We start from the raw sequence: 25,527 nt of genomic DNA on the forward strand, positions 1-25,527 counted from the left end.
TTAAAACATAAATAGCCAAAATCAGCTGCAGATTGGTACAGAATGTTTCTTGTGTTAATCTCAATGCACCAATAGATTAATTTCTCCTAAACCAGCATAGGTTTGCTCGTGCTAATTTGGGAATAATTTCTCCCTTTACACCTTTCTGAATGATTTGAGATGTTCATTTCACTTCCTCTCTCCTGGGAGAATTAGATTATGGAAGCAGGCTGAAGTAAACATTTTATAACAGAACTTAGTTTTGGGAGACTTACTCAGGTGACTCTAATATGGATGAAGTCAGGAGCTGCAATTTTAGGCAGTTATTGGAGCCAAGCCTCAAACTGCTCTAGGGTCTCAGTCAGGGGCAGCCCGTGGATGTAGGCAACCTCGGCAGTTGCCTAGGGCGCTGCGTTTAACACGGTGCCCAATGATGACGTCATGCCATTGAGGGCTATGGAGGAGGGGGCACCAATCACACATTCCACCTAGGGCACCAGTTGCCAGCAGCTCTCCTCGAGCCACTCCTGGTCTCAGTCTTGTAACATTCACTCTTGTGAGAGATCTCCATGAAGGAATGACAATTAACTATGGGTGACCGAATCATTCCCTAGACTTTGAAGCAAGGACTGTCTTTTTGTTGTGTTAGTACAGTCCCTAGCACAGTGGGGATGTTGCCCATGAGTAGAGCCATTAGGTGCTAGCACAACCCAAATAAAGATGTTTTCTAGTCACAAAATTCAACCAGTTGAATCTGGCTAGTTCCACAGCCAGAGAATCTAATAAGAGGAAATTCTTGTTCCCATTGCCCCAGAAATGCCAATTTCATACCAGACTTCTATTTACATTTGTGTCCCAAGCAACTGACCTCCATTAGCAAATAGTTGAAATGTTTCTTTTCAACTTAAACTTGAAACAGAATTTTGGTTCTTTCCAAACAAACTTTCTTCAAATAAAAGCATTTCTGATAAATGTTTTGCTATCCAAACATGTCTGACAGAATTCTAGTTTGCATAAATCCTTGTGATCCAAAACCATCAAGGTTCTCCTGGATCTGACTGTCAAATGTACCTTATAAGCATTTTCAACAGAAACCTCTGGAGTTATGAAAATAGGCAATATGTAGTGTCAGAACCAGGGACCCTGATCAAAGAATAAGTACATCAACAGCAGGAGGTTAGCTAGGCCTTGCCCTTCTGTTACCTCAGCATAATGATGGGTGGTAAGTTAAAGTTAGAAATGACACTCCTTCAAAAATAGTCAATCTAAGGCCTTACCATAATAAAAGAAGGTGAGTTAAGGGGAGAAATGACACTCCCTCAGAAGTAAACAATCCTGTAATACTGACCTGATGATAATTTACTGAAACAAATAGCAGTTCATCTACAGAAAGAGGAATATTTTGCATTTGATTGGTTGAATAGAAAATAGAAGAGAAAGTTATATTGTTGTTCTTGGAAATAACACTGGACCTGCCAAGCTGCCAAGGACCTGCCAAGCTGACCTGCCAAGCTTCTTCAAATATTCATATTAGATACCATAAATTAGCAGCTGAAGCAACAGAAGTGCACTGTACTTGTGTAAACCAAGGAGTGTTTTTCTGAAGCAGGGGAAGTTGTAACATCCTTTTTAGCTGACTCCAGTAAACCCATTATGACTGAGAGGAAAGGTTATGCTGGGTGAGTTCTGAATTTGTTTTGATAAGATAACTAAAATAAAGCCTAAAAAACAGTTTTTATTTTAAACACTGAACTACACTGCTGTTTAATCCTCTTGCATCTATTATACGATTGGTAAAGGAATGCAAACAAGAAGACTTTTTATAAATACATTAGAAGCAAGAGGAAGACCAAGGACAGGTTAGGCCCACTGGTCAGTGAGGAGGGAGATACAGTAACAGGAAACTTGGAAATGGCAGAGATGCTTAATGACTTCTTTGTTTTGGTCTTCACCAAGCAGTCTGAAGGAATGCCTAACATAGTGAATGCTAGTGAGAAGGGGGTAGGTTTAGAAGATAAAATAAAAAAAGAACAAAGTTAAAAATTACCTAGAAAAAAGTTAGATGCCTGCAAGTCACCAGGGCCTGATGAAATGCATCCTAGAATACTCAAGGAGCTGATAGAGGAGGTAGCTGAGCCTCTAGCTATCATCTTTGGAAAATCATGGGAGACAGGAGAGATTCCAGAAGACTGGATAAGGGCAAATTTAGTGCCCATTTATAAAAAGGGAAATAAGAACAACCCAGGAAACTACAGAGCAGTTAGTTTAATTTCTGTGTCAGGGAAGATAATGGAGCAAGTAATTAAGAAAATCATCTGTAAACACTTGGAAGGTGGCAAGATGGTAGGGAACAGCCAGCATGGATTTGTAAAAAACAAATCATGTCAAACCAATCTGACAGCTTTCTTTGATAGGATAACGAGTCTTGTAGATAAGGGAGAAGCGGAGGATGTGGTATATCTAGACTTTAGTAAGGCATTTGATACAGTCTCTCATGATATTCTTATCAATAAACGAGGCAAATACAACTTAGATGGGGCTACTATAAGGTGGGTGCATAACCGGCTGGATAACCGTTCTCAGAGAGTAGTTATTAATGGTTCACAATCCTGAAGGAAAGGTATAACAAGAAGGGTTCCGCAGGAGTCTGTTTTGGGACCGGCTCTCTTCAGTATCTTCATCAACGATTTAGATATTGGCATAGAAAGTATGCTTATTAAGTTTGCAGATGATACCAAGCTGGGAGGGGTTGCAACTGCTCTGGAGGATAGAGTCATAATTCAAAATGATCTGGTGTCAAGTATCAGAGGGGTAGCCGTGTTAGTCTGAATCTGCAAAAGCGGCGAGGAGTCCTGTGGCACCTTACAGACTAACTGAAGTGTAGGAGCATAAGCTTTCATGGGCAAAGACCCACTTAGTCAGATGCATGTAGTGGAAATTTCCAGAGGCAGGTATAAATATGCAGGCCAGAATCAGGCTGGAGATGACGAGGTGGATCCAATCAGGAAGGATGAGGGACCCTCCAGATCAGCTGCTAGAAGTGGGCCTCATCCTCCCTGATTAGATCCACCTCATCATCTCCAGCCTGATTCTGGCCTGCATATTTATACCTGCCTCTGGAAATTTCCACTACATGCATATGATGAAGTGGTTCTTTGCCCACGAAAGCTTATGCTCCAACACTTCAGTTAGTCTATAAGGTGCCACAGGATTCCTCGCCGCTTTTGAAAGAATTGGGTTTGTTTAGTTTAGAAAAGAGAAGATGGGGGGGAGGGGGAGAGACACGATAGCAGTTTTCAGGTATCTAAAAGGGTGTCATAAGGAGGAGGGAGAAAACTTGTTCATCTTGGCCTCTGAGGATAGAACAAGCAGCAATGGGCTTAAACTTCAGCAAGGGAGGTTTAGGTTGGACATTAGGAAAAAGTTCCTAACTGTCAGGGTAGTCAAACACTGTAATAAATTGCCCAGGGAGGTTGTGGAATCTCCATCTGTGGAGATATTTAAGAGTAGGTTAGATAAATGTCTATCAGGGATGGTCTAGACAGTAATGAGTCCTGCCATGAGGGCAGGGGACTGGACTTGATGACTTCTCGAGGTCCCTTCCAGTCCTAGTATTCTATGATTCTATCATTGTCTTATGATCTCACTTTAATTTAAATGCAGTTTATTTCACAGTCATTTATCAAGATGTTTGGACAATATGAAAAAAACCAATATGAATATGTTGTAAGATTTCAGCAAATTCCTGTATGTAGGATAATCCATTCATTCTGGGAGAATAGTATTAAGAAAGTATTACTGTTCTTCACATTGCTAAGGTTAGTGAAGAATATTGAGTTTTTGCTGAACTTTGTGGTGATAGCAGTTACCAAGTATTTAAGGTTTCTAGTGAGCTGCAAAAATGGTTAACATTACATTAAACATTTCAAGAGACATGACTTTTGTGAGACCTAGAACGGTAAGATTTTCCTTAAAAATCACAGCCAGAGACTCTGGTGGTAATGCTGGAATGTGGAAATGCTGGCTCTCTTTACTAAGTTTCTAACAGGAGCCTGGGATAGCCAGATGCTTAGAACCCAAGAAGGGACCCAGCAACATAGCATTGGCAGCAAACGATAGGCAGATGCTGGCACTGCAGCTAATTCAGAATTAAATAAAAGGGCAAGTGGAATTAGTGGAGAAGAAGTTGGATATAAATTCCAAATCCAGATGGGTGTTTGGAAAGACAAACCCAGGAAACAATTTATTTGGCACCAATGCAGAATGCAAGCACTTTAAAGCCTTGCCTCCCATACTCCCTTTGTTTTCCTACCTATATAAAACTGTTGGTTCTTTCTTTGTTGCTCCTGTATTGCCTGATGTTTGCACTGCTTCTTCCTGAGAAGCTTCTCTCAGTTCTGACAATGAGATTTTTAAGATCTTCTAACGCTGCCTCTCCTCTTGTTTCTCTGTCTCCCTACTTCTTTTATGCTCTCACAAGTTTTCTCTCTCTTCCTCCTCTGTAGTCTGTCTGTCCCTACACTTACACCTCTCCATCCACTGTATGACCTGTCCCCTTGTCCTTTAATTCCACCACCAGTGATATCCTATTACCCTCTTTCCTTATTTACCTCTTCACTCCAACCCCTACAAAACCTCCCTATACTCTCTCCTTGTGCCTCATCTGTCCCTTTTTGGGGGAATTCTATCCTCTTCTTTCCGTTCTGGCTTTGCATTATTCTGGGAAGGAGCCTAAGCAGCCCTCTCCATTCCTACCAGCGTAGTGGTTTGCTCATGAGAAATAATCTCTTCGGTGAGCTGCTTTGCAGTCACCCCACTCTACACTTCACAGGTGGTGGTACCAGACCCCACTCTCCATGTCTGATACCTGTAACAGCCCATTTCAGTCACATGACCAATAGCAGAGGCAAAATTACATTAAAAATGTTGAGGAAAGGAGTGTGAAGGTGCTCTAGTGCTGCAGCAAGGATTCAAAAACTGAATGGGAAGAGGACAAGCTGTTACCCTCCCCAGTGCTTGGGCCTTTGACACATAGCCCTGATGGCACAAGCATAACATTCTAACAAAGAAGCTAAGTTTCCAAGAGAACACTCTGATAATGTCTCGTGTCATGAATTCCCTTCTCAGTTTGATCTGAGTTGTCCATAAAACCTCTCAAAACTTTTTTGCAGAAATGGGCTTATTTGTGTTAAAAAGCCTCATTTGGATTCAATGGATGAAGATACTCTATCACTTAAATTTAGGAACTAAAACACACAACCTACCAGTGATGTTTCGTGATGTGAAGGTAAACAAAAAAGTTACAACTTCTCATTTTCTTCATACTCACCTTTCTTCAAACATTTCTTACTATTACCTTTATCTAGTATCTTCTTAGCCCTACTACGAAGATAAGTTAAACTTCCCAGAAGCCAATGCCATTCTGTGAAGCAACTTACTTAAACTGAGCTGCAGATAGTAGAGAGTACCCTTCTTTTTTAAAATAAAATATGCAGAATCAAAAACTAAACTGATCACAGATATAATGAGGAAAAATCCTCCCTGGCAGAGTTCCACTGACTTCAGAACTGAACGAGTACTCTGACTTCAAAGGATGAATTTGGCTCATGGTGTCTATGATAGCAGTCATTCCAATTCTATGTATTTTATAACTGAGGGAAGAAGGATGAGCTCCATTGCTGCATCAGCAGCACGGATTCCAAATTACTTCAGAGAATGGCTTAGGCCTCAATTTCTTAAGGAATTTCTACTCACCCCAACAACCCAAAGATAAGATGTTACACAGAGAAGTAGTCAGGCAAAGATTCTTCCTGCCCCAAATCTAAGATGTTCTGAAGTTCATCATATGGTCAGAAACCCAAACAGAAAGTTTTTTTTTAATAAAACCCACCTCAGTTTAGTAAAACCTAGTTTCCAATCTGCCATGGCATCAGTGGAGTTACACAGAGGAGGAATATTTGGCCTGGAGTATCCGGACCTCATCTATTTGAGACAAATGGCATAAGACTTCATGTTTCTGATAGAGATCGGAGGTCAAAATACATCTCATCATGCAAATATTTTTTTTTCTGTTTATTGACCAAGGGCTTGTCTACATGGAGGGAATCAAGAGGGTTAATGTGTGGCTTTGTGCTGAGCATCAGATTGCACACTGCTCAGCAGCTAAGCATGGAAATGCCAACCCTTGGTTTACAGCAAACTGTTGCCATCTGTATGCATTGATATGCATCAGCAGAGAATCCACTGATGCTGGGGCATGTGCATGCTGTGTAATCTGGGACTTTTCTTGTTGCCTTGCAGAAACCAAGCAAACATTAAAAAAAAAAAAAACTCTCATGATTCATCTGTCTTTGCCTTTACTTCCTTTATGGGCAGGCTTCTGCCACTTTTGAACTGCTGCCAGCCAGCATGGAGCCAACAATGCCCCATACTGCTATGCGGGTAGCATTTCACCATTCAAAGCTGGATCAGTTCAGCTTGGGACTGTGTCTACCACACCACTGAGCACGTGATGTGGCAGCAAGAGCAGCTCCTCCAGCAACAGGAGTGACCTCAGTGAGGGTGTAACTGTGATGCAGATGACTATGAAGAGAAAGACACTAACCAACTATCAGTGGAGGACCTGTTCTTTGAGCAGCTACGCAGCATGCAATGTGGGTTTTGGGCTCAGGAAATCAATATATTGGTGGGAACAGCTTGTTCTGCAGACTTGCAACCACCACCAGTGATGAGAGAATTTCAAGATGGGAAAGGCAATCTTTTGTGAGATACATGCAGAACAAATTCTGGCTCTACAGTGGTAGCGTGCCAACAGGCAGTGTCCCATACGAGTGGAGAGGAAGACTGAGGGTCGCCATTGCCATCTGGAAGCTGGCCACCAGTGAATGCTACTAGTCTGTTGAATCTATTCAGCATTGTGTACAATTGTGTGTGATGCCAGGGAAGAGGTGTTGCTCAGGAGGTTATTGGTGGTTTCACATGCATGGCATTCTTTAACTGTACAGAATTGGGCAACTGATGGGATTCATGAGCCTCTTCTTTGCCCCATATTGGGACTCAAGGATATTTTTCCATAGTACTTCTAAAGGCTTGACAACCATGTGGCAGGGTTACAGACATAAATGCAGTGTGATTTAGAAGGGTCCACAGTTCTAAGATCCTTTGCCCCTGGGAACACAACAGACATGAATGATATGGACATTGCTCCTTTCTTACCTTTTGCTGCCCTGGTTAATGAAATCATTCCCAGGCCACTCGGACATAAGAAAGGAAGGAACTGTTTACTCACCACCTTAGCAGCAGCAGAATGTGTCTTTGGTTGTATGAAAGGCCTATGGTGCTGTTTGCAGACTAGGTTGGAAGCAGCAGAAAGAAAACATTGCCTGCTGCCCGAAGAGTAACTATGCTGTATGCTATATGCTGTAAAAAGGCCTTTTGGCTTTATATTGCCACCAGGAGTTGCATCTACATCTGTCTCTTTCATACTGTCTTTGACTAATGCACTGTTTTCTTTGGCAGTTGGCTGATGTCCTTTACTATTGCAACCATCTCACAGAAAGCTCGTCGTCAGTTTCACTCTCAGCTCCTGCCTTCTTGTTAAGCATTTTTCAAGGTGTTGGGGGATTCTGTATTACTATCCATAAACATTTACACGGGAATTTTCCCTTTTCTCCCTCTCAGATTTGTGTGAGGGCTTGACCAGTGTGAGTACATTGCAGTTCGCAGCATTAAAAAAAAAAAAAAAACCCAAAGCAGTTATTGTTCACCTTCAAGGAAGGCTTTGGTAGCTACTTTTTTTAAACACTTGTCTTTTTACCTCTCTGGGATTCTTTCCAGCTTTGGGGGAACCTTGGAGTGGTGTTTCGGTTGGAATTTTTCTCTGTGCGGTATATTTGTGTGGCTTTCCCATTGTTTCTTGGAGGGTGGTGCTGGATGGGGACAGGCTTGGGAATTAATTTCCCTGTCTAATTTTGCTGTGCCTTTTGAAGAGATTATGTGGTGTCAGAAGGTTAGCTGGGTGAAACTGGGGTGAGCTATATAATAATATACTAATACACTCTTTTAGATTGTCCTTACTCTGGATGAGGTTATGCTGAGGTGGGTGACCAGGAGATAGAGAATACCTTTATTCAAAAAGGCAGACAAGTGAGATACTCTATGAAGTTATTCACCAAAATGGTCCCTCTAGACCTACAGGAATGGAAGGGAGCCACTAGCTATACCAGTGAGGATGGTTGTACAACTTTTCCTCGAGTTGCCAACTGTTACTGGGGCTATTCTGGGTGATTTTTCCCCTAACAGGATGTTATGTCATTTTCTTAAAATATTCTATTAAAACCTCCAGGATGGCTTTTAATAGTCACCGGGAGATTGATGCTGATTCTGGGAGACTCCAGGCCAATACTGAAGTACTGGCAACCTTTGCTCTTCCTCAAACTCAGAACAAACACTGAGCCATTGCTCAGACATCTCCCCTTCAGGCATGTTGGAAGTGAAAGAAAAACAGACAAAGTACTGCAATGACTGCCTGAAGCCTTCACTGTTACCAGCTGAGGGAAGAGGAAATGAAGATCACAGCATGGGCATGTTTCTTCTATAGCTTAGGCCTGAAATTGGCCAGTCACTGGAGCTTTAGATGAGACAGAGGCCTGGCCAGGGCAGGCATCATTTTGAAAGGTTTCAGGGCGGGGAAGGGTAATGGACAATGTTGGTCTAGGAAAGCAGGCAGGCAGGGACTGTGGGGTTATCAACAGTCACGGGCATGGGGTGCCCAGACAGAAGCCAGCATGGCTGTATAGCATCAATTATTAAAAATAATTAAAAAACCCTTTTATGCTGAGATTCTCTCCATAGAACCAGACTCAGTCCTGGTCCAAGTGGCTGCCTGAGGACTGAAGTGGATTGCTACAGTGCAGGAATTGGGCTCCTCTTCTGCCTAGACAACATCAGAGTCCTGAACCAATCCTGGCTGTATGGGGAGATATTGATACCTCAATGAACATTGCATGTTATCCGGCGGGGGCAGGAGGGAGAAAGAGAAAGAAGGGAGCCAGCAGGCTCCACCAGCTGCCTGGGCTGAGTGGTCAGGCACCTCTGCACAATCCTGTCCAATTCCTCAAAAAAATTATCAGGTTACGTGTCCCCTGAAGGATTTTTCCAGATGTCCCTCAGGGTAATAAGTGCTCATGAGCTGTTTGCACTTAATCCAGCACTGCTCAATATTCTGGTCATGACCCCTCACAGACATCTGCCGAGCAATGTCCATGTTTATTCTGGTGGCTGGCCACAAGAGTTTCCTGCATTGATGTTTGCAGGTGGTTGTTAGATTCAGGGTCTCGCTGAAGCCATGTGGCTGCTTGAGGCCTTTTCTGGAGTATTATCACAGGTACAGTATTATGATAAACTGGAACCTAGGAGTGAACAAACAATCTGGAGCTGTGCCAGCATATAAATGGTGGACTGGACACCTGGTCAGCTTGCCCGAGAGCTGGGGAGGTCACACAGGTAAACAAAAAAGTCAGTAATGGTCACCTACAAAGCTGAGTAAGACAGCTGTTGAAGGGCTGCCAAAATAATTTGCAGTATCATTGCTTACACACAAACGATAGGCTGGACTAACTTGCTTCACAGAAAAGTTCATTTTGAAAAAAAGATTGCAGAGTTCACAATAGAGAATCAGTGTACTACAGCGGTGCATAGCATGCGTACACAAGCAATTTCAGAGTGGATTAACTTCAAAAGATGGATTAAATTTCCCATGTAGACAAGCCCTAAAACTTCCTAAGACACACTTTTGGGGGACAAATGTACACCTGAAACGAGGCCCTAGCAGTAACACTGGCAATCAAGCTGTCCCCACAGGTCTGCCAAATAGACCTAATTTTGGCCTGCAACTATTCTAGTCCTCTCTTTTTTCCCCCCTCGAGTACTATATGGAAAATTGTGCAGGAGTTTTATAATGTAAACAAGTATCCACTAGAAACTGTGTTGGTAGTCTGAAATTTCATGTTATGTCTGACCTCTGCAGCCAGATCTGAAATCAGATGGTCAGAGGGGAACAATTAGTCACATTTTAAATTTAGAGTTAGATTTTTCAAAATATGGTCATTTGTGAAATATTGTCCCTCCTCTCCATTGTCTATTTCTCCAGCAAAGCTCAATAATTCTTGTTGACACTGTTGGTAGAATAAATTAGAATATTAATACTCTAACATCTGTTTCTGCTTTGCTTTATGTAGTAATAGTAACAACTTACATTCAGTGCATATATTACACACAAGTTATTTTACATTTACTTGGCCAGAAATTGATATCAAAGTATTTGCAGCTGTACTGTAGTGAAATCCTACAATAACACCATATGTAATTTTTGAAGTTATTTCCTGTTTTTTTAGAACCATGAAATAATATGATCCTCTTCAGTCAATACTAACAGCGATAACCTGTTTTGTTATTCCCATGAACAATGGTTAGAAACCCTAATAAATGCATTTACGTACTCACAGCACCTTCAGAGGATTTTGATGCACTTTACAAACATAAGTTCCGCAATAGTTCTGTGAGGTAAAGTAAGAGCTCTTATTTCCATTTTAGAGGGATAAACTGAAGCACAAAGGGTACGTCTACACTTGCTCCCTAGTTTGAGCTAGGGATGCAAATGTAGCCGACCAAAATTGCTTATGAAGTGGGGATTTAAATATCCCACGCTTCATTAGCATAATCTCTACCATGCATTATTCTGCTCGCCAGCTGATTTGAACCAGGAAGTGCACTCCAGGACACGTTAGTTCGAATCAAGCCCCTCGGTTCGAACTAACATTTCTCCTCATTTTTTGAGGAGGTTTGATTTGAACTAACATGTCCTGGAGTGCACTTCCTGGTTCAAGTCAGCTGGAGAGCAGAACAACATTAATGAAGCACAGGATATTTAAATCTCTGCTTCATTAGCAATTTCGGTCAGCTACATTTGCATCCCTACGTCAAACTAGGGAGCAAGTGTAGACATACCCAAAGAGATTAAGTAATTTGTCTAGTAAGTCTGGAAAGAAGCCTGTGGCAACAGCAGGACATTTGATCAATATATCTTAGAAGAGCCTAACAAATAGGAATAGAATCTGAGTTTCATCCTCTAACCATAAAGCCCACCAAATAAACACTTGATAGTATCAGTAGAAATCCAGGTCCCCTAACAAGTTTACAATATGAGCAGTGGTTATCTAGCTAGGATATGGGTCTTATAAACTGTTAATCCTTCTAAAACACTGTGTTGGCATATTTTTAAAAAGAAGCATTTGTGATGGGGCTGGAATTATAAAACACTGAATGTTTCTAAAAAGAATCTCCTTATAAAAATTACAAGAGTAGATAATTGAATCTTGTAGTTGCTTTACTTTCACATTTGTTCCTTTTGGATATATGATTCCACAGGACTAGAGCAACTGAGTATAACATTAGAAGTGCAGACTGAGTCTTAATCCCTGCTTTAGCTAGAATGATACAGAATCTTATATTTTATTTCTACTAGTTTGTCTGTGTTGGTGACAGCCCTTATAGAATGAAAGCTTTTGCTCAGCTCATGCACAATGAACTTGGACTTGAAGGAGATGGGAAAGACTTGAAAGATATTTGTGCTGGGACAGATCGGTACTCTATGTACAAGGATGGTCCAGTGCTCTGTCAGTGTAAGTATTTTCCAGTGTACACAAAACATTTCCATTTTCAGTCCAGCAATAGCTGAAGAATTTAGCACTCTGCGTGTATTTCTTTTTTAAATGTTTCATGTGAAGTTAGAGCTTCTGAAAGCTGCTGGACTGAGAGCCCAGGACACTGAATAGGTACAATATGGGGAACTGCATTGCAGCAACATCCATAGTACGCTGACCTAGCGGAATTGCCTGTTGAAGTGAGAAGCTAATTGAGTATTTATATCCTTCATTTCAAGGCCTCATTGTTGAAACTGCCAACAATGGTGTCAGTTATGGTGGTAATTTTATGCACTGATAACTGAATAACCTATCAAGTTAATTTCATGTTGGCTGTCAAAAAGCCATGAGGTTGTAATAAATTCTATGAATCACTGACCTGAGCTAGATTCAAATCTGTGTCCTAGAGCTAAAAGGTTCCTATCTCCCAAGCCATAAAGACCCGGCTTTCAACTCATAGGAAAGTTTTGGGTTCTTCAAAAGGGCTAACAGCTAACACTGTTACATTATTCTCTATTTGCTATTTCCTAGAGGTAGTGCATTTAGAAACAACAGTATAGGTCAACAAGCCAGCAACTTGCCAGATGGTTTAAACACAGTGATTACCACAGGGCAGTTTTCTTCCATCACATCTCTTAGACTTGGTCTATGCTTACAACTTAGATCGACAGAGCTATGGTGATCAGAAGTGTGAAAAATTCACACCCCGAGACCTGGTGTAGACCTAGCTTGTGTTAACTAAGTTGGCTGTGCCTGGGGAGATGGAGTTCCTACAGCAACTGTAAAACCCCTTCTGTCATAGTAGTTTGTTTAGCTATGGGGTACTATTGGCACAGCTATGGCACTATAGCTGTGCCACTGTAGTGCATATAGACATGGCCTTATTGTCAGTTTGTCACAAGCTGGAAACATCAACAAAACTACTCCTAGTCTCTTTGCATTTCTCTTGTGTCCACCATCAGAGGATCCAAAAGGTGCTAACTGATTAAAACGTCTCAATATTCTGAGGTAGTAAAGTATAATTATCCTCCTTTTACAGTGAGACCAAGGCATAGAGGTTAAGTACCTTACCAGCTCCCTAGAGATGCTCTGTGCTTTTATTTCATAATGGACTAATCCAGTGGCAAATTTTTCCTCTTACCCTCAAAAAAATTACAGCTATTAACACTAATAAAAGCTTTTAGTCATGCTAAAAAGCTACATTTTAAACTTTAATAAGCCTTGTGAAAATCTACTGTTGCTTGATTTCTTTAGGTTTCTATGAACATGTTCCCTTACTTTCAATACATGGACTAGCGCACATCCTCACGTTTGCACATGAATTTTCCTTTTACTTTTCCACACTTCTAGTACACATGTAAACAAAAGATTAATAGGCATGGAGCCTGCTCCTGCTCCCAGAGTTGCCAGTGGGAGTTTTGTCAAGGACTTCAATAGTAGTTGGATCAGAACCAAGAATGATGATTTATATTAAAAAAATATTCTTACATTTCAGTCACTCTGCAATATTTCTTGGCATCCTGTCTATTCAGTTTGCAGGTTCCTGTGTTACAACAGAAAGAGGGCTCATTTTGCTGAGCTCACCAACCTTAAAGTTCAAGAGATCAAATAGATTCACATCATGCACAAACTATGAAGTTTAGCTGAAAATATTACAATCAACTACTAAAAGCCTGATGGCAATCTTATTTTGCTATTATTGTTTATGTCTACAATATGTTTGGCAACACATAAAATCTTAATCCTGCAATCACATGCACTTTACTCATCTAAGTAATCCTAACTTTACCCACATGAGAAGTTAAGGAGATCACTGAGCCTAGAACACAGACGGCACTGGGAAAAACAAAAGAGGAAATAATGATATTTTTATTACTGCTCAGTCTATAAATTCAGTGAAAATTGTGACATTATCAGGATACTATGTCATATTTTAGCAAGATGCAAACAGGCTCAAACACTAGGTGTATTTGTGAGATTTCTGCCTTGGCTATTTTTCATAAGAATATTTTTTTCACAGCACTAACAAGGAACTTAGGCAGTGGTGCATGAATAATAAGAATATAAAAGTATGATAACACAAAATGCAATAAAATTAATAAAATCATCTTCCTATAACAAAGAAAGAGAGAGAGATGGGGACACACTGCACAGTGATGTTGCCATTGCACCAAAATAGATCCTACCTCTCTAGAAACTCATGCCTCTGGGTTTTTGAAAGAAAAATTAATTTGCTGACAAGACAAATTTAGGGAAAAGGCATCCTCCCTGGACTGACTGTAGGCACAGGAGATGAAAGTACAGTAAAACTCCGATGGTCCGGCACCATCGGGAACCCGGAAGTGCTCCGGGCAGCCGGACCATTGGAGCTGCTCTGCCCCCAGCTTCCTCAATTCAGCCGCTGCTAAAACTGACCAGCGGCTGAATCGGGGAAACTGGGGGCAGAGCAGCTGGAGTGCTGCCGGGTAGGTCCCGTAGCGCTGTCCCTCGGGGCTGCGGGACCAACCCGGCAGCAGCCCAGCTGTCCCCGATTCAGCCGCTGCTGAAACTGATCAGCAGCTGACTTCAGGAAGCCTGAGGCAGAGCTGTTCTACCTCGGGCTTCCTGGAATCAGCCGCTGGTCAGTTTCAGCAGTGGCTGACTTGGGGATACCTGGGGCAGAGCAGCTGGGGTGCTGCCGGGTTGGTCCAGTATCACCTAGGAGCGGCGCTGCTGGACCAACCCAGCAGCACCCCAGCTGCTCTGCTCCAGGCATCCCCAAGAGCAGCTGGGGTGCTGCTGGGTTGGTCTCGCAGCGCCAAGGGTGGACGCTACCGGACCAACCTGGCAGCACTCCAGCTGCTCTGCTGCAGGTGTCCCCGATTCAGCCGCTGCTGAAACTGACCAGCAGCGGCTGAATCAGGGATGCCTGGGGCAGAGCTGGACTATCGGAAGGGGGGGGGCTATGAGGGGTCTGGGGCCAGACCGCTCATATTCCCCCCTTCCGATAGTCTGGCATATCTGATAATCCGGCACCCCCTGGGTCCTAACGGTGCCAGATTATCGGAATTTTACTGTAGTAGGAAACTGCAAAGGAAGACCCAAGGCAGCAAGTCTCAGGCTATTTCAAAATAAGCTGTTCTGAAATAGCTTATTTTGAAATAGCACGTCTACACTGCAGGGAAGCCTCAAAATTAGTCCGAGGCAGACTTCCCTAATGTAGACGTGTTACCTCAATTTAGAGTCCCAGGAGGAATAACTTAGAATGGTCCTGGTAAGGGGCTATTTCAAAATATCTGTTTTGAAATAGGTGTTATTCTTTGTAGAATGAGGTTTACAGAAGTCAGAATAAGCCATCTGTTATTTTGAAGTTATTTCAAAATAATGGAATTGCTGTGTAGACATTCACATAGCTATTTCGGAATGACAGCCATTATTCTGAAATAATTTTGCTGTGTAGACACACCCTCAGCATGAGGTCAACTGACTTGGGCTTCTCTACAAGGCTAAAAATAGACCTATGTAGACATTGAGGGCATGTCTACACTGCAGGGTTGTTGTTTTTTTTTTTGGAAAAACAGCCATTTTTCTGAAAAATACTTCACTTATGTCCACACTGCAATCGTGTTTTCGAAATAAAGTTAAAAGAACAGAGGGGTTTTTCTGATATTTACATTTCTTTGATATTACTATTGCACCTATGAGCCCTAGTCAGGGAACAGACCCTATTGTGCTCAATATAACCACAGACCAGCAAGACAGTCCCTGCCCCAATTGGCCTACAATCTCAAAATAAGATGAAATAAAGAAAAAGTGTTGGTCACCATGCTAGGCAGTAGCCATTTTGTAGGAGAGTTTTGAGGAGGAATTTGAAAGTGGATAAAGAGGTAGCTTTGTAGAAGTTTTCAGGGAGCTGCTCCCAAGCATGGCAAAACAAGACTGAGACCAAAGAGCTTTCTACATGGCATCATACACTTGGAGAAAAACGCCCATGGGAACTATTGCTTAGCCTGACACCATTCTTGTGAGCTCCATTTATATGCTGTCCAGTAAGAGGTATGTGGATTGAGAGCACAGTAGATACAGAGAACCATCAGCAGGATAACCTTGCCGAGTGAGATCAGAGAGAGTAGTTCAGAGGAGCTGATGCCACACATGGATACCCCAGTCTATGTAGGCATGATTTAGAGTTTGTTTTGGCCACAGAAATATCCTGTTGACATCAATGGGAACAGGATACCTTTGGCTATCTAGTAATATTCTGAAGTAATTTTTAAAGTATGTATCAGCTTAAACAAAAATGATAATTAATGATTGTCTTCATTTTCTGTCCTCTCAACAGCAAGGGATGGGTATTGCATAATAGAAATGGAAGTTTCATGAACTAATCAAATTATTATACAATGCAAAATGCTGTGATGTTACTATTATACGCATCGGTACTTCTGGGGGCTTAGGTGAGCGACCAGCTTTGCTACTGCCAGGTGGAAAGGATGTTTAATAAAACACAGCTAAGCAATAGAGCTAATTATTAGGAGCTTTACACTTTTTTTTTCAGGTCTTCAAACATCAAACAACAAGAGATTTTATGTCAGGTCAATGAATATCAAACTTCTAATGGCTGGCTTAGCAGGTTTACATGTTCATAATTCATGATATCTTGAAATCTAATACAACTAAAGAATACTGTTTTCAGATCCAAATATCTGAGAGAAATGTATTCTTATCTGGCAAACTACTCACCCATAAGTGGATACCATGCATGAACAATTTCAGCCGCAGTAGAATAATTTTCACCCACTTAATAGTAATAAAATATAATCAGTTTTTTTGGTAAATCAAGCCCTAAGGTTCTGATCAAGATTGGGGCTCTATTGTGCAGTGTGCTATACAACCATGAATGGAGAGACAGTTCCTGTGTGAGAGAACTTACAGTCTAAGGATGAATGGAAAGACAGGCAAGGAATGGGGACTAAGAAATCTCTCTTATAATGGAAGTGTTCAGTCAATAATAATTATTCCATTAACTTGAAGTTCAGAAACTAGGAATTCAAACCAACTTTCTGAAAGGAATGAGAATAACCATATAATGGAAATAAGGCAGTCCTGATCATTCAAGTCTGGATGCAGACAAAACTTCCATTTCCTCCAATGAGAACACTGAGGGTATGTCTAAACTACATGGCTCCATCGACGGAGCCATGTAGATTTGTTTGTTCGGCAAAGGGAAATTAAGCCGCGATTTAAATAATCGCGGCTTCATTTAAATTTAAATGGCTGCCGCACTGAGCCGACAAACAGCTGATAAGCGCGCTAGTCAGCGCGCTAGTCTGGACGCTCCCCTGCCAACATGAAAGCCCTTTATCGACCTCCCTGGTAAACCTCATCCTACGAGGCATAACGGGGAGGTCAATAAAGGGCTTTCAGGTCAGCTGTTTGTTGGCTCAGACCGGCAGCCATTTAAATTTAAATGAAGCCGTGATTATTTAAATCGCGGCTTCATTTCCCTTTGCCGATCAGCCTAATCTACATGGTTCCATCGATGGAGCCATGTAGTTTAGACACACCCTGACTGTATAAACCCTTGAGGATTAAATCCAAATTGAGGAGCACTGTAAAGTACTTTAACTAATCTAAGGTCATTTGGAATATCATGGCAGAAGTGGGACAAAATGCTGATATTCTGCTCAAAATGCCCAAAGCCCATGAGAAATCAGATAAACAAGAATCTCCTTTAGCTTTTAGCAGTACAAGGCCTAAGATACAGTTTTTTGGGGGGAAGGGTGGGGAGAGTTAGAAATCAATTTAAGTATATGCCAATCTTTTCACCCTGAGCAAATGTACATTAAACATAGACAAATCATATATAGAAACCAATAGTTATACATAAACTTTCCTTCCCCTATCTGGGTTCAAAGTAACAAATAAATAGCCTATGGCCCACATACCCACTTTGTAACCCTTCATATGCATTTACGGAGTTTTACTTTGTATATATTTGAATGGTCCTCTCATATTTTGCCAATAAACATTCATATTTATTAAGATTTTACTGTAATAAATCTACTATATATTTGAATTTGTCTGTCTGTCTAAGCAGTCCTCCTATGGTAAGAGCGAAGATCACCAAATTCAGAATGCAGCTTCCTCTTAGAACACAAAGCAAGGCCAGGGTTTGTGCCAGGACAATGGGATGTGCCTCAAATGTGATCTCTTATAAAATGGAAAGGGAGGTATCTGCTAGCAGGGACACTTATATTGTATAATGACCACAGGGGGGTAACAAGAGCTAGAGATGGGGACCAGGACTTAGGACAAATATAACCTCATTGGGGCAGCAGAGGGCAGCGGTGGAGAAGGACAGCTATCTATTATATGAGAGAGCTAGTCTGTTTGTGTGTCTGTCTGCGTGTTCATGTATTCCTCCCCCAGCTGTGCCTGATGGAGCTGCAGTGGCAATGGACAGGCACTTCTCACCTGGCCCCAAGTTTGTGGCGAGAGAGGGCTAGGTAGTCCTCTCCTCAGGGAATCCTGCATACTGAACCCCTCACCTCCAGCCCCACCCCAGATCAATGATTTAAAAAGAAGAAAAAATTCAAATTAAGGACATGAGCAACACCAAGTAACTCTTTTCTTCTTTGGTTAGTGCCATATGATATTTATAGATTATAATTTAATTTATCTCCATTCCTCACTTCTGTAGTCATTGAACCTGGAACTATTGTAACAACACACACTGCAGTGGATTCATTTTTTAAGGCTCGCTTTGAACAGGTGATACTGGATAATGTAGTTGTACGAAGCACAGAACTGGATAAGGACCTTGCTGAGGAGCTACTGAACTGCAACCATGAGATTCAGAAATTCCCAGCTCTTAATGGGCATACTATGGGTACCTATGACTTTTGAAGGTGAGGAGTATCACTAATTTTCTATTCTTGGGGGGAGGGAAAAAAACCACCATAAAACTAGATCCTGAAACCCTTGCTCAGGCAAAATGACCAGTGCAATCAGTAGGAGAGTTGCCTTTGTATGTACTGAGTAAAAAATACAGAAGGACTTCAGGATTTGATTAAGATAACATATATTTGAGACTTGCTTACAGGTCAGAAATGAAACTACTTTCATAATATGTCATATCAATAACAGAACCATTAACCATTGTGTAATTGGCCTATATTGTATCTGCCACTTAGTCAAATTTTGTAATAAAACACATCGGCAAAGACACTATTATTATAACCATGGCAGTGAATCAACCTTACAATTCATTCTGGATAGCACTGATTCCCTTAGGAAATTATAGGATTCCCTGGATGGCACTTCCTGCTGTCCCTTAGCCATACCAAGTCAGAGAAACTAGAATATATTCAGGGAATCTCTGAAAGCAACAGGCACATAACATTAAGCAGTTACAGTAAATGGCCCCTTGTCTATAATCTTAACATAATTTTAACAGATGGGTTATACTAAGTTACTTCCTATAACAGGATTATAGCTTCATACTTACCAAACAGAAGAAAAATATCAGTAAGTGTGTGGCATTTGTGTAAATAAACCTTAGTTCCCTAGCAATATCCTGGAACCGTTTCCTTTACAAAATTAAATGTTGATTGCATAGTGGATGAAACAGAATAAATGGACAATTAATAATTGGATGACTATTTATAAACCTTTGTCTCTGCTTGCAAATGCAGCCATTTGTATGTGGCTAAAAGCCATGTTTCACTTAAATAAAAAGCCATGTAAGAGGATTAACAGTAGGAACAACAATAAAATTAAAAGGTCTGTGCAAGTTAGTAAAGCAATAGGTGTACATTTGCCTTAGCTGAGGACATAACACCCAAGTGAGAAATACCAGCACAAATAAAGGATTCATTCTTTGAAGATCAAAATCCAATTAGAAAATACTAGTAAAAACAATCAGTGAAGTTAGCAAGATAGGTCACTCACCAGGAGCTGTAGTTCTGAGTCAATTGCCTCGGTAAAGCCACACTTGTAGAGATATGCACGTGTCTCTTGTATACAACCAGAACTCACTAAACGAATTGTGTCCACCGTTGTTATACACATGCTCCTGCACAGATCCAGACTTTCAGAAGCACAGATCCAGACTTCCAGAACCAAAGACCTATAAAGAGCTTCAATACTTTCTACCTCAAATCACTTCCTTTTCCTGCTTATTCAACAAACATCCAAAGTCTCAAAAGTGGGAGAGGTGACTGGGCAATATGGATTCAATAACTAGTAAGCAGCTTTTTTTGGTCCTTTGATAATTACCCCACTCAGAGATTAGTTAATAAGAAACCCTTCTAAAGGAATTTTAACTGAGATAATGACTGCAAGAACTACTCTCTTTCATTAGATATCAGACCTACAGGCAAATTCAAGAGAATGGTACCACAAAGGTATGTTAATTGAGCTCCAGGTTTGAGTCTTACTCATCTCTGTTACAGACTTTTCCAAGCAACTGTGTAGAGGCTGTTTAAGGTCTACTAGAAAGTGTTCTGGGACCTGGTCAGCAGTAGAAAAGTCAGCATAACTATGTTGCTCAGAGGTGTGAAAAATCTATTATCCTAAATGATGGAGTTAGGCCAACCCTAAATGATGGAGTTAGGCCAACCTAAGTGCCTAGTAGAAAGCGCAGGGTCAGTGGAAGAATTCTGTTGACCTGGCTACTGCCTCTTGGGGAGGTGGATACTGACATAGATGGGTGAATCCATCTCATTGGTGCAGGTGCTGTCTACACTGAAGTGCTACAGTTGAAGCAGTGCTGCTATACAGTTTTAAGTATAGCCAAACTTAAGACCTTCAGTTAAAAACCATACATAAAGTCACAGCAACTTGAACGCAATGAATGATTTACTTATTTTCTAAGCAAAATTTATCAGTCCTCTGGACTGGTCACCATCTGCTGCAAATAACCTATGGGATAACAATAACTAAAAGCATTTTGAACATAAATATCTAGTCTCCCCTTCTAAACTAGGGAGATTAGGGACCAACAGTGAGGGTACGTCTACACTACCACCCTAGTTCGAACTAGGGTGGTAATGTAGGCATACCGCACTTGCAAATGAAGCCCGGGATTTGAATTTCCCGGCCTTCATTTGCATAAGCCGGCCGGCACCAGTTTTAAATGCCGGCTTGTTCGAACCCCGGGCGGCGCGGCTACACGCAGCACGGGCTAGATAGTTCGAACTAGCAAGCCATTCCACACTATCTAGCCCGTGCCACATGTAGCCGCGCGGCACAGGGTTCGAACAAGCCGGCATTTAAAAATGGCGCCGGCCAGCTTATGCAAATGAAGCCCGGGAAATTCAAATCCCGGGCTTCATTTGCAAGTGCAGTATGCCTACATTACCCCGCTAGTTCGAACTAGAGGGGTAGTGTAGACATACCCTGATAGACTGATAGATGGAGTGTCTTAAACTACTTTGATTTTCCTATAATTACCCATCTGCCTTTTATAAAACGAGTTCAACTTTAGATTAAAAGGTCTTTTCCATCTCCCTTGTCTCTACAAATTTAGGGGCATGTGTACCTAAATTTCTTAATCCTTTTCTAAAGAAACCTGGTATTTTGTGGATTTCATCTGCAAGAGACTCACAGAATTATGCCAATTTACATGCTGACAATCTGCCACCACATCTGTATGCACGTGTGGTTTTTTGGTCTTGCTTTTGTTAAAACTTCTATAGCGAACTCAGTTGTATTTTGTTATACTAGATTATCTTTAACAATACATGACAAATGCAATAAGAAATAAATTATTTTAATAGTGCCAATTAAATTATTTGATGCAGTTTTAAGTGAAATTTAGACAAAATTTGAACTTTGAAGGAAATTGTCTGAGATGCCAGTCAGTTTTTCTAGGACTGTAAGAAAGAGTGAAAGTAGCTTACATTTTTTACTGGTACCGTTGTATTGCCCCATATTGGGGCTCAGGGCACAAGGTTTGGGGGTATGCAGTATGACAGTACCTATAAGAAATTTAAGTGTCCTGGAGCACATCTCTGGGCAGCAATTTAAGGTGTATGAGGGGAGTGTAGAAGGGCAAGGAAACCCTTTTGGGAGGAAGAAGGGCTCAAGACCCCACCTCATTCCTACTGATGTTACTTGCTCTTCCCCATTCCATCACTGTACGGGAGTGAGGAGAAAACTCAGTGTAGATCACACATTTCTCTGCTTGCTCTCTTCCTCACACTAGCCAGGAAGGAGAGGAATTCAGGGATGCTAGGTGCTTTTCTCTCGCTCCCCAACAGCGATGAAGGGGAACAGCAAGCAACAAGAAACACCAGTAGGAATGGGGCGGGCAACCTCCCTTAGTCCCTTGCCCTCCCTAAAAGGTGCCCCAAGCCAGCCCTTTTGACCTGCCTGCTGCTTACTACCACAGCCTGCAGGAGAGCCTCAGGAGCTTGGCTGGGAGCACATAGCCTCCTCCTGCCGGAGAGTGCCCCAGAAAGCTCTTACCAGAGCAACCCATTGCGGTTCACTGCCTTACTTTTACCTCTGACTGTAAAACCATATTTTAGAAAATGGATGAGCACTCAGGTTTTTCTTTCCTTCCAGGGACAATTAGATGGAGCATTATGTTTTTTCCAAAGAAAAAAGTTGGAGTACTTGAAAAGAGCTTATGATGGTGGTGTTAGAAATATTGAAATGGAATCAACAGTATTTGCTGCTATATGTGGACTTTGTGGTCTTAAAGGTAAGGGTTCTTGTCACAGGCCATTTCCTTTTCATATTTGTTCTCACACACTTTTGCACTTCCTAAAGTTATATGAATATCGTCAGCTTGAGGATTTATACAATGTGAAAACTGAAAATGCATTCCAAACTTCTTTCACTATAAAGTATAGAAACACTTTTTATCCAGTGACTTCAAAAATGCTTACCTGAAACTGCTTGTTTTGATGTCCAAGGCATATTAAAAACAACTGTCTTGGCAAAATCCAAGTTTTACTCAGTCCAGCTCTGAAAAGTTTCCTGGCAATGCCTCTGTCTCTGGTTTTCTTTTACTGGATTCCAAGATCTCTCATCTTATCCTAACATATTGTGGTCCATTTTTTCAGTGCAGTGTGATGAATGAATTTGCCAGGCAACCTCGGCCAACTGAGCTTCGAAGGAGCTCAGAATAAAGCTTAATGATTTCAGTTGAAGCACTACAAAGGGAGGCCCATTGTGATGCGATAGCCTCTGTTTCTCCAGAACAGCGGCTCCTCAATTCTAGGAAGTGCAACATACACTTTTCCAGAGAGATATATTGAGCCCTTCATTTAATTTAAGTCTCCCAATAACCCTGAATTACCTGCGTAGGCCTAGGAACATAATGCTTCACTATAGCAAATACCATGCATATTTGGTATATTGTGAGTTAATTAGAAGAGTGGTTTTGTTTTTCTTGTAGCTGCTGTTGTGGGGGGGGCACTCCTTAACTGACTTTAAGGTGACCAGATCAAGGCATCCCATGAAGTTCTAGTAGAATATCAGCGATGGCCTCAGCAGTGGATCTCAATTTTTATCAAGAAGCGTCTTGGGTTATATAACCTAATGGAATTACTGGATAATGCCATTTTCCTGAATCACTAAGGAAAAATTATACCCTGCCAGTATACAAAATGAATGCCTTCTGTATTTATCTCTGTATATTGATACATATAGGAAGACATAAATAGAGTTGCTGTATGATGAATTCATATATAAATGAAACTGTTTATAATGATGCAGAATGGAAATTCCAAATTGTTTCAATCCATAATTAGTGAAAATTCTGAAGCCAGTTACAAGTATAGTCATTTTGTCCTATAAGGGTATTTTACAGCATACACATTCTTATAAAATTTATGTTTATCTATAAAAGATACACTGTCCACATCAGATCCCTCTACAGATATAAAAACAGAGGAATGTAATCAGGGCTGGCCCACAACATTTTGGCACCTGACCTGGAGAGCTCAAATGATGCCCCCATACCTCCTCGCTTGGGCCAAAACTTTGAAAAGTCTCAATTCTCTGGGTCCTAGTGCCCCCCTCTCCACACACACATACAGTATAGCACCGGAGGCAGCCAGCTCAATTCACCTGGTAAGGCCAGCCCTGAATGGAATCACAAGTAGTCAGGTGGGACTCACTGTACCTGATCTATACGGTGTTGACCCATATACTCTTTCAGCAGCTTCTATGGGTGTTCAGTACCTCTGAACATCTGCCCAGTAGTGTTCCAGAATCCAATCCTACCTAGGACTGGTTTTGTTTAAATTTTACATATTTATACATCTGAGGAAGGGTGTAACATGGAAACCATGTAAGTATTACTAGAATACAAAAGTGTAAGCCACAAAAATACTTCTTATCGCAAAAATGACATGTTTCTAATGGTGGAGTGATTACCTAGAAAGACACCTGTTTTGAGCTTGGCTTAAAACCAAAACAAGGTAAACTCAAACCAAAGTAAATCAGCATTTGTGGCATTATTGTTCTTCATTGAGTTTCAGGAAATACAGGTCAGAGGCAGCTTATAAAGAGAGAATACATATTAGTGATCCAAATTGAATTTAAGTGTAAATTACTAAAAGTACTATCTCTCCATATGTATTTGCTAATCAGCACCTAGAAATACAAATCATCATCTCAGGTGTGTAAATGGCTAAAAGGTTCTTTGTGGTTTGGATATTTTATTTAACTTATGGTCTAATCCAGAGGCCACTGACTTGACTTTCGCATGACTTCAGTGGACTTTGACTCAGGCCCTGTTTTTATGATCCATTTTAAGTCTTGTTTGCGATGAATTTTGAAAATCTTACAATCTTGTAATAATTTATAATTGTAATGTTATTTTAAATATTTATAAACTTAATATATCACATTAAGTAGAGAACACGTCTGCAAAATGACCACTTTTTTAGCATTTAAATATAAAACTAAATCAGAAGAAACTGTTACAAAAATCTTTTTCATGGGCTGGCTTACACCCACAATATGTATGGCCAACATTCATTAAATACAGGAGAATCCCAATTTTATGAGCTAATTGGAGATTAAAGACTTCATGGAATCAAAAAATTCACCACAATGAACATCCTTAAAATACAGCCAGTATGGTGCATTCATTACAGCTTGGTGCACTGCACTGCTTTCCCCTGGTCCGTCAAACCACTGCAAACCAATTGCCGATACACTGAAGATACCAGAATGTGAAACTAGGTCAACCTGTTCTTCACGGACATCACTTTAGTTATGTGAATTTCCCCTGTTCCATCAATAAAAGCGTTCTTAAGATTGATGTTCATAACACTAAGATCATACAGCTGTTGAAGTAAAAAACAAAACAAAAAACCCAAAACAACCCACAGTAAGTCCAGAAAATAATACCTTTAAAAATCTGTTTAATGCATTTAAGCTCTGATACTCCTGTCACCTATGCTATTTTACACTGGGTTCACTGTAATTATTTCTGTTTTTCACTGGCATGTGAAAGGAATCAGGCCTCAGGTACAATTTGAATTGAAGTCTTCCATTTAATTATAGAACAGGTATTGCACAGGCTCTCCACCCCCACATAACCTCATTACTAGTATGCCTCAGCCTGAGCTGGAGGTCTCACCTGTAAGAGTAATGGGCAGTTCAAGTTTCATGTCAAACCGATACCTCTAAACCCCTAAAAAGCAATGTACTCGAGGGATCTGTACTGGGTCCTGGGATCTTCATGATCTGGAAAAAGGGGTCATGGCAAGACTGGGCTAAGCTCCCTGGGTTCTGCTCTTCCTGGCAGGGTCTTTGCATGTGCCTCAGAGGCTTGCAGCGTCCCTACCACTGCCGAGAAGGCAAGGGTATCCCGCTCCAAGAGCCCTCTTCATCATTGGCC

General features: G+C 41.1%; 1 protein-coding gene and 1 long non-coding RNA gene across 2 annotated transcripts in view; one reads left to right on the forward strand and one right to left on the reverse strand.

Annotated features, from left to right (window-relative positions):
• The window catches only part of LOC142830295 (uncharacterized), a 107,847-nt gene that overhangs the window by 82,035 nt on the left and 285 nt on the right, over window positions 1-25,527 (reverse strand). The gene's annotated exons all lie outside the window — the stretch shown is intronic.
• On the forward strand, window positions 1,633-23,252 carry UPP2 (uridine phosphorylase 2). The gene is given in 9 exon segments (XM_075932905.2): window positions 1,633-1,658; window positions 5,151-5,201; window positions 5,203-5,266; window positions 11,504-11,660; window positions 12,936-13,030; window positions 16,027-16,117; window positions 18,364-18,578; window positions 22,233-22,371; window positions 23,071-23,252. Coding segments are annotated over 9 exon segments (1,020 nt in total).

The sequence above is a fragment of the Pelodiscus sinensis genome, chromosome 7 (genome assembly GCF_052426305.1).
Source record: "Pelodiscus sinensis isolate ZL-2025 chromosome 7, ASM5242630v1, whole genome shotgun sequence".
NCBI classification, from domain to species: domain Eukaryota; kingdom Metazoa; phylum Chordata; order Testudines; family Trionychidae; genus Pelodiscus; species Pelodiscus sinensis.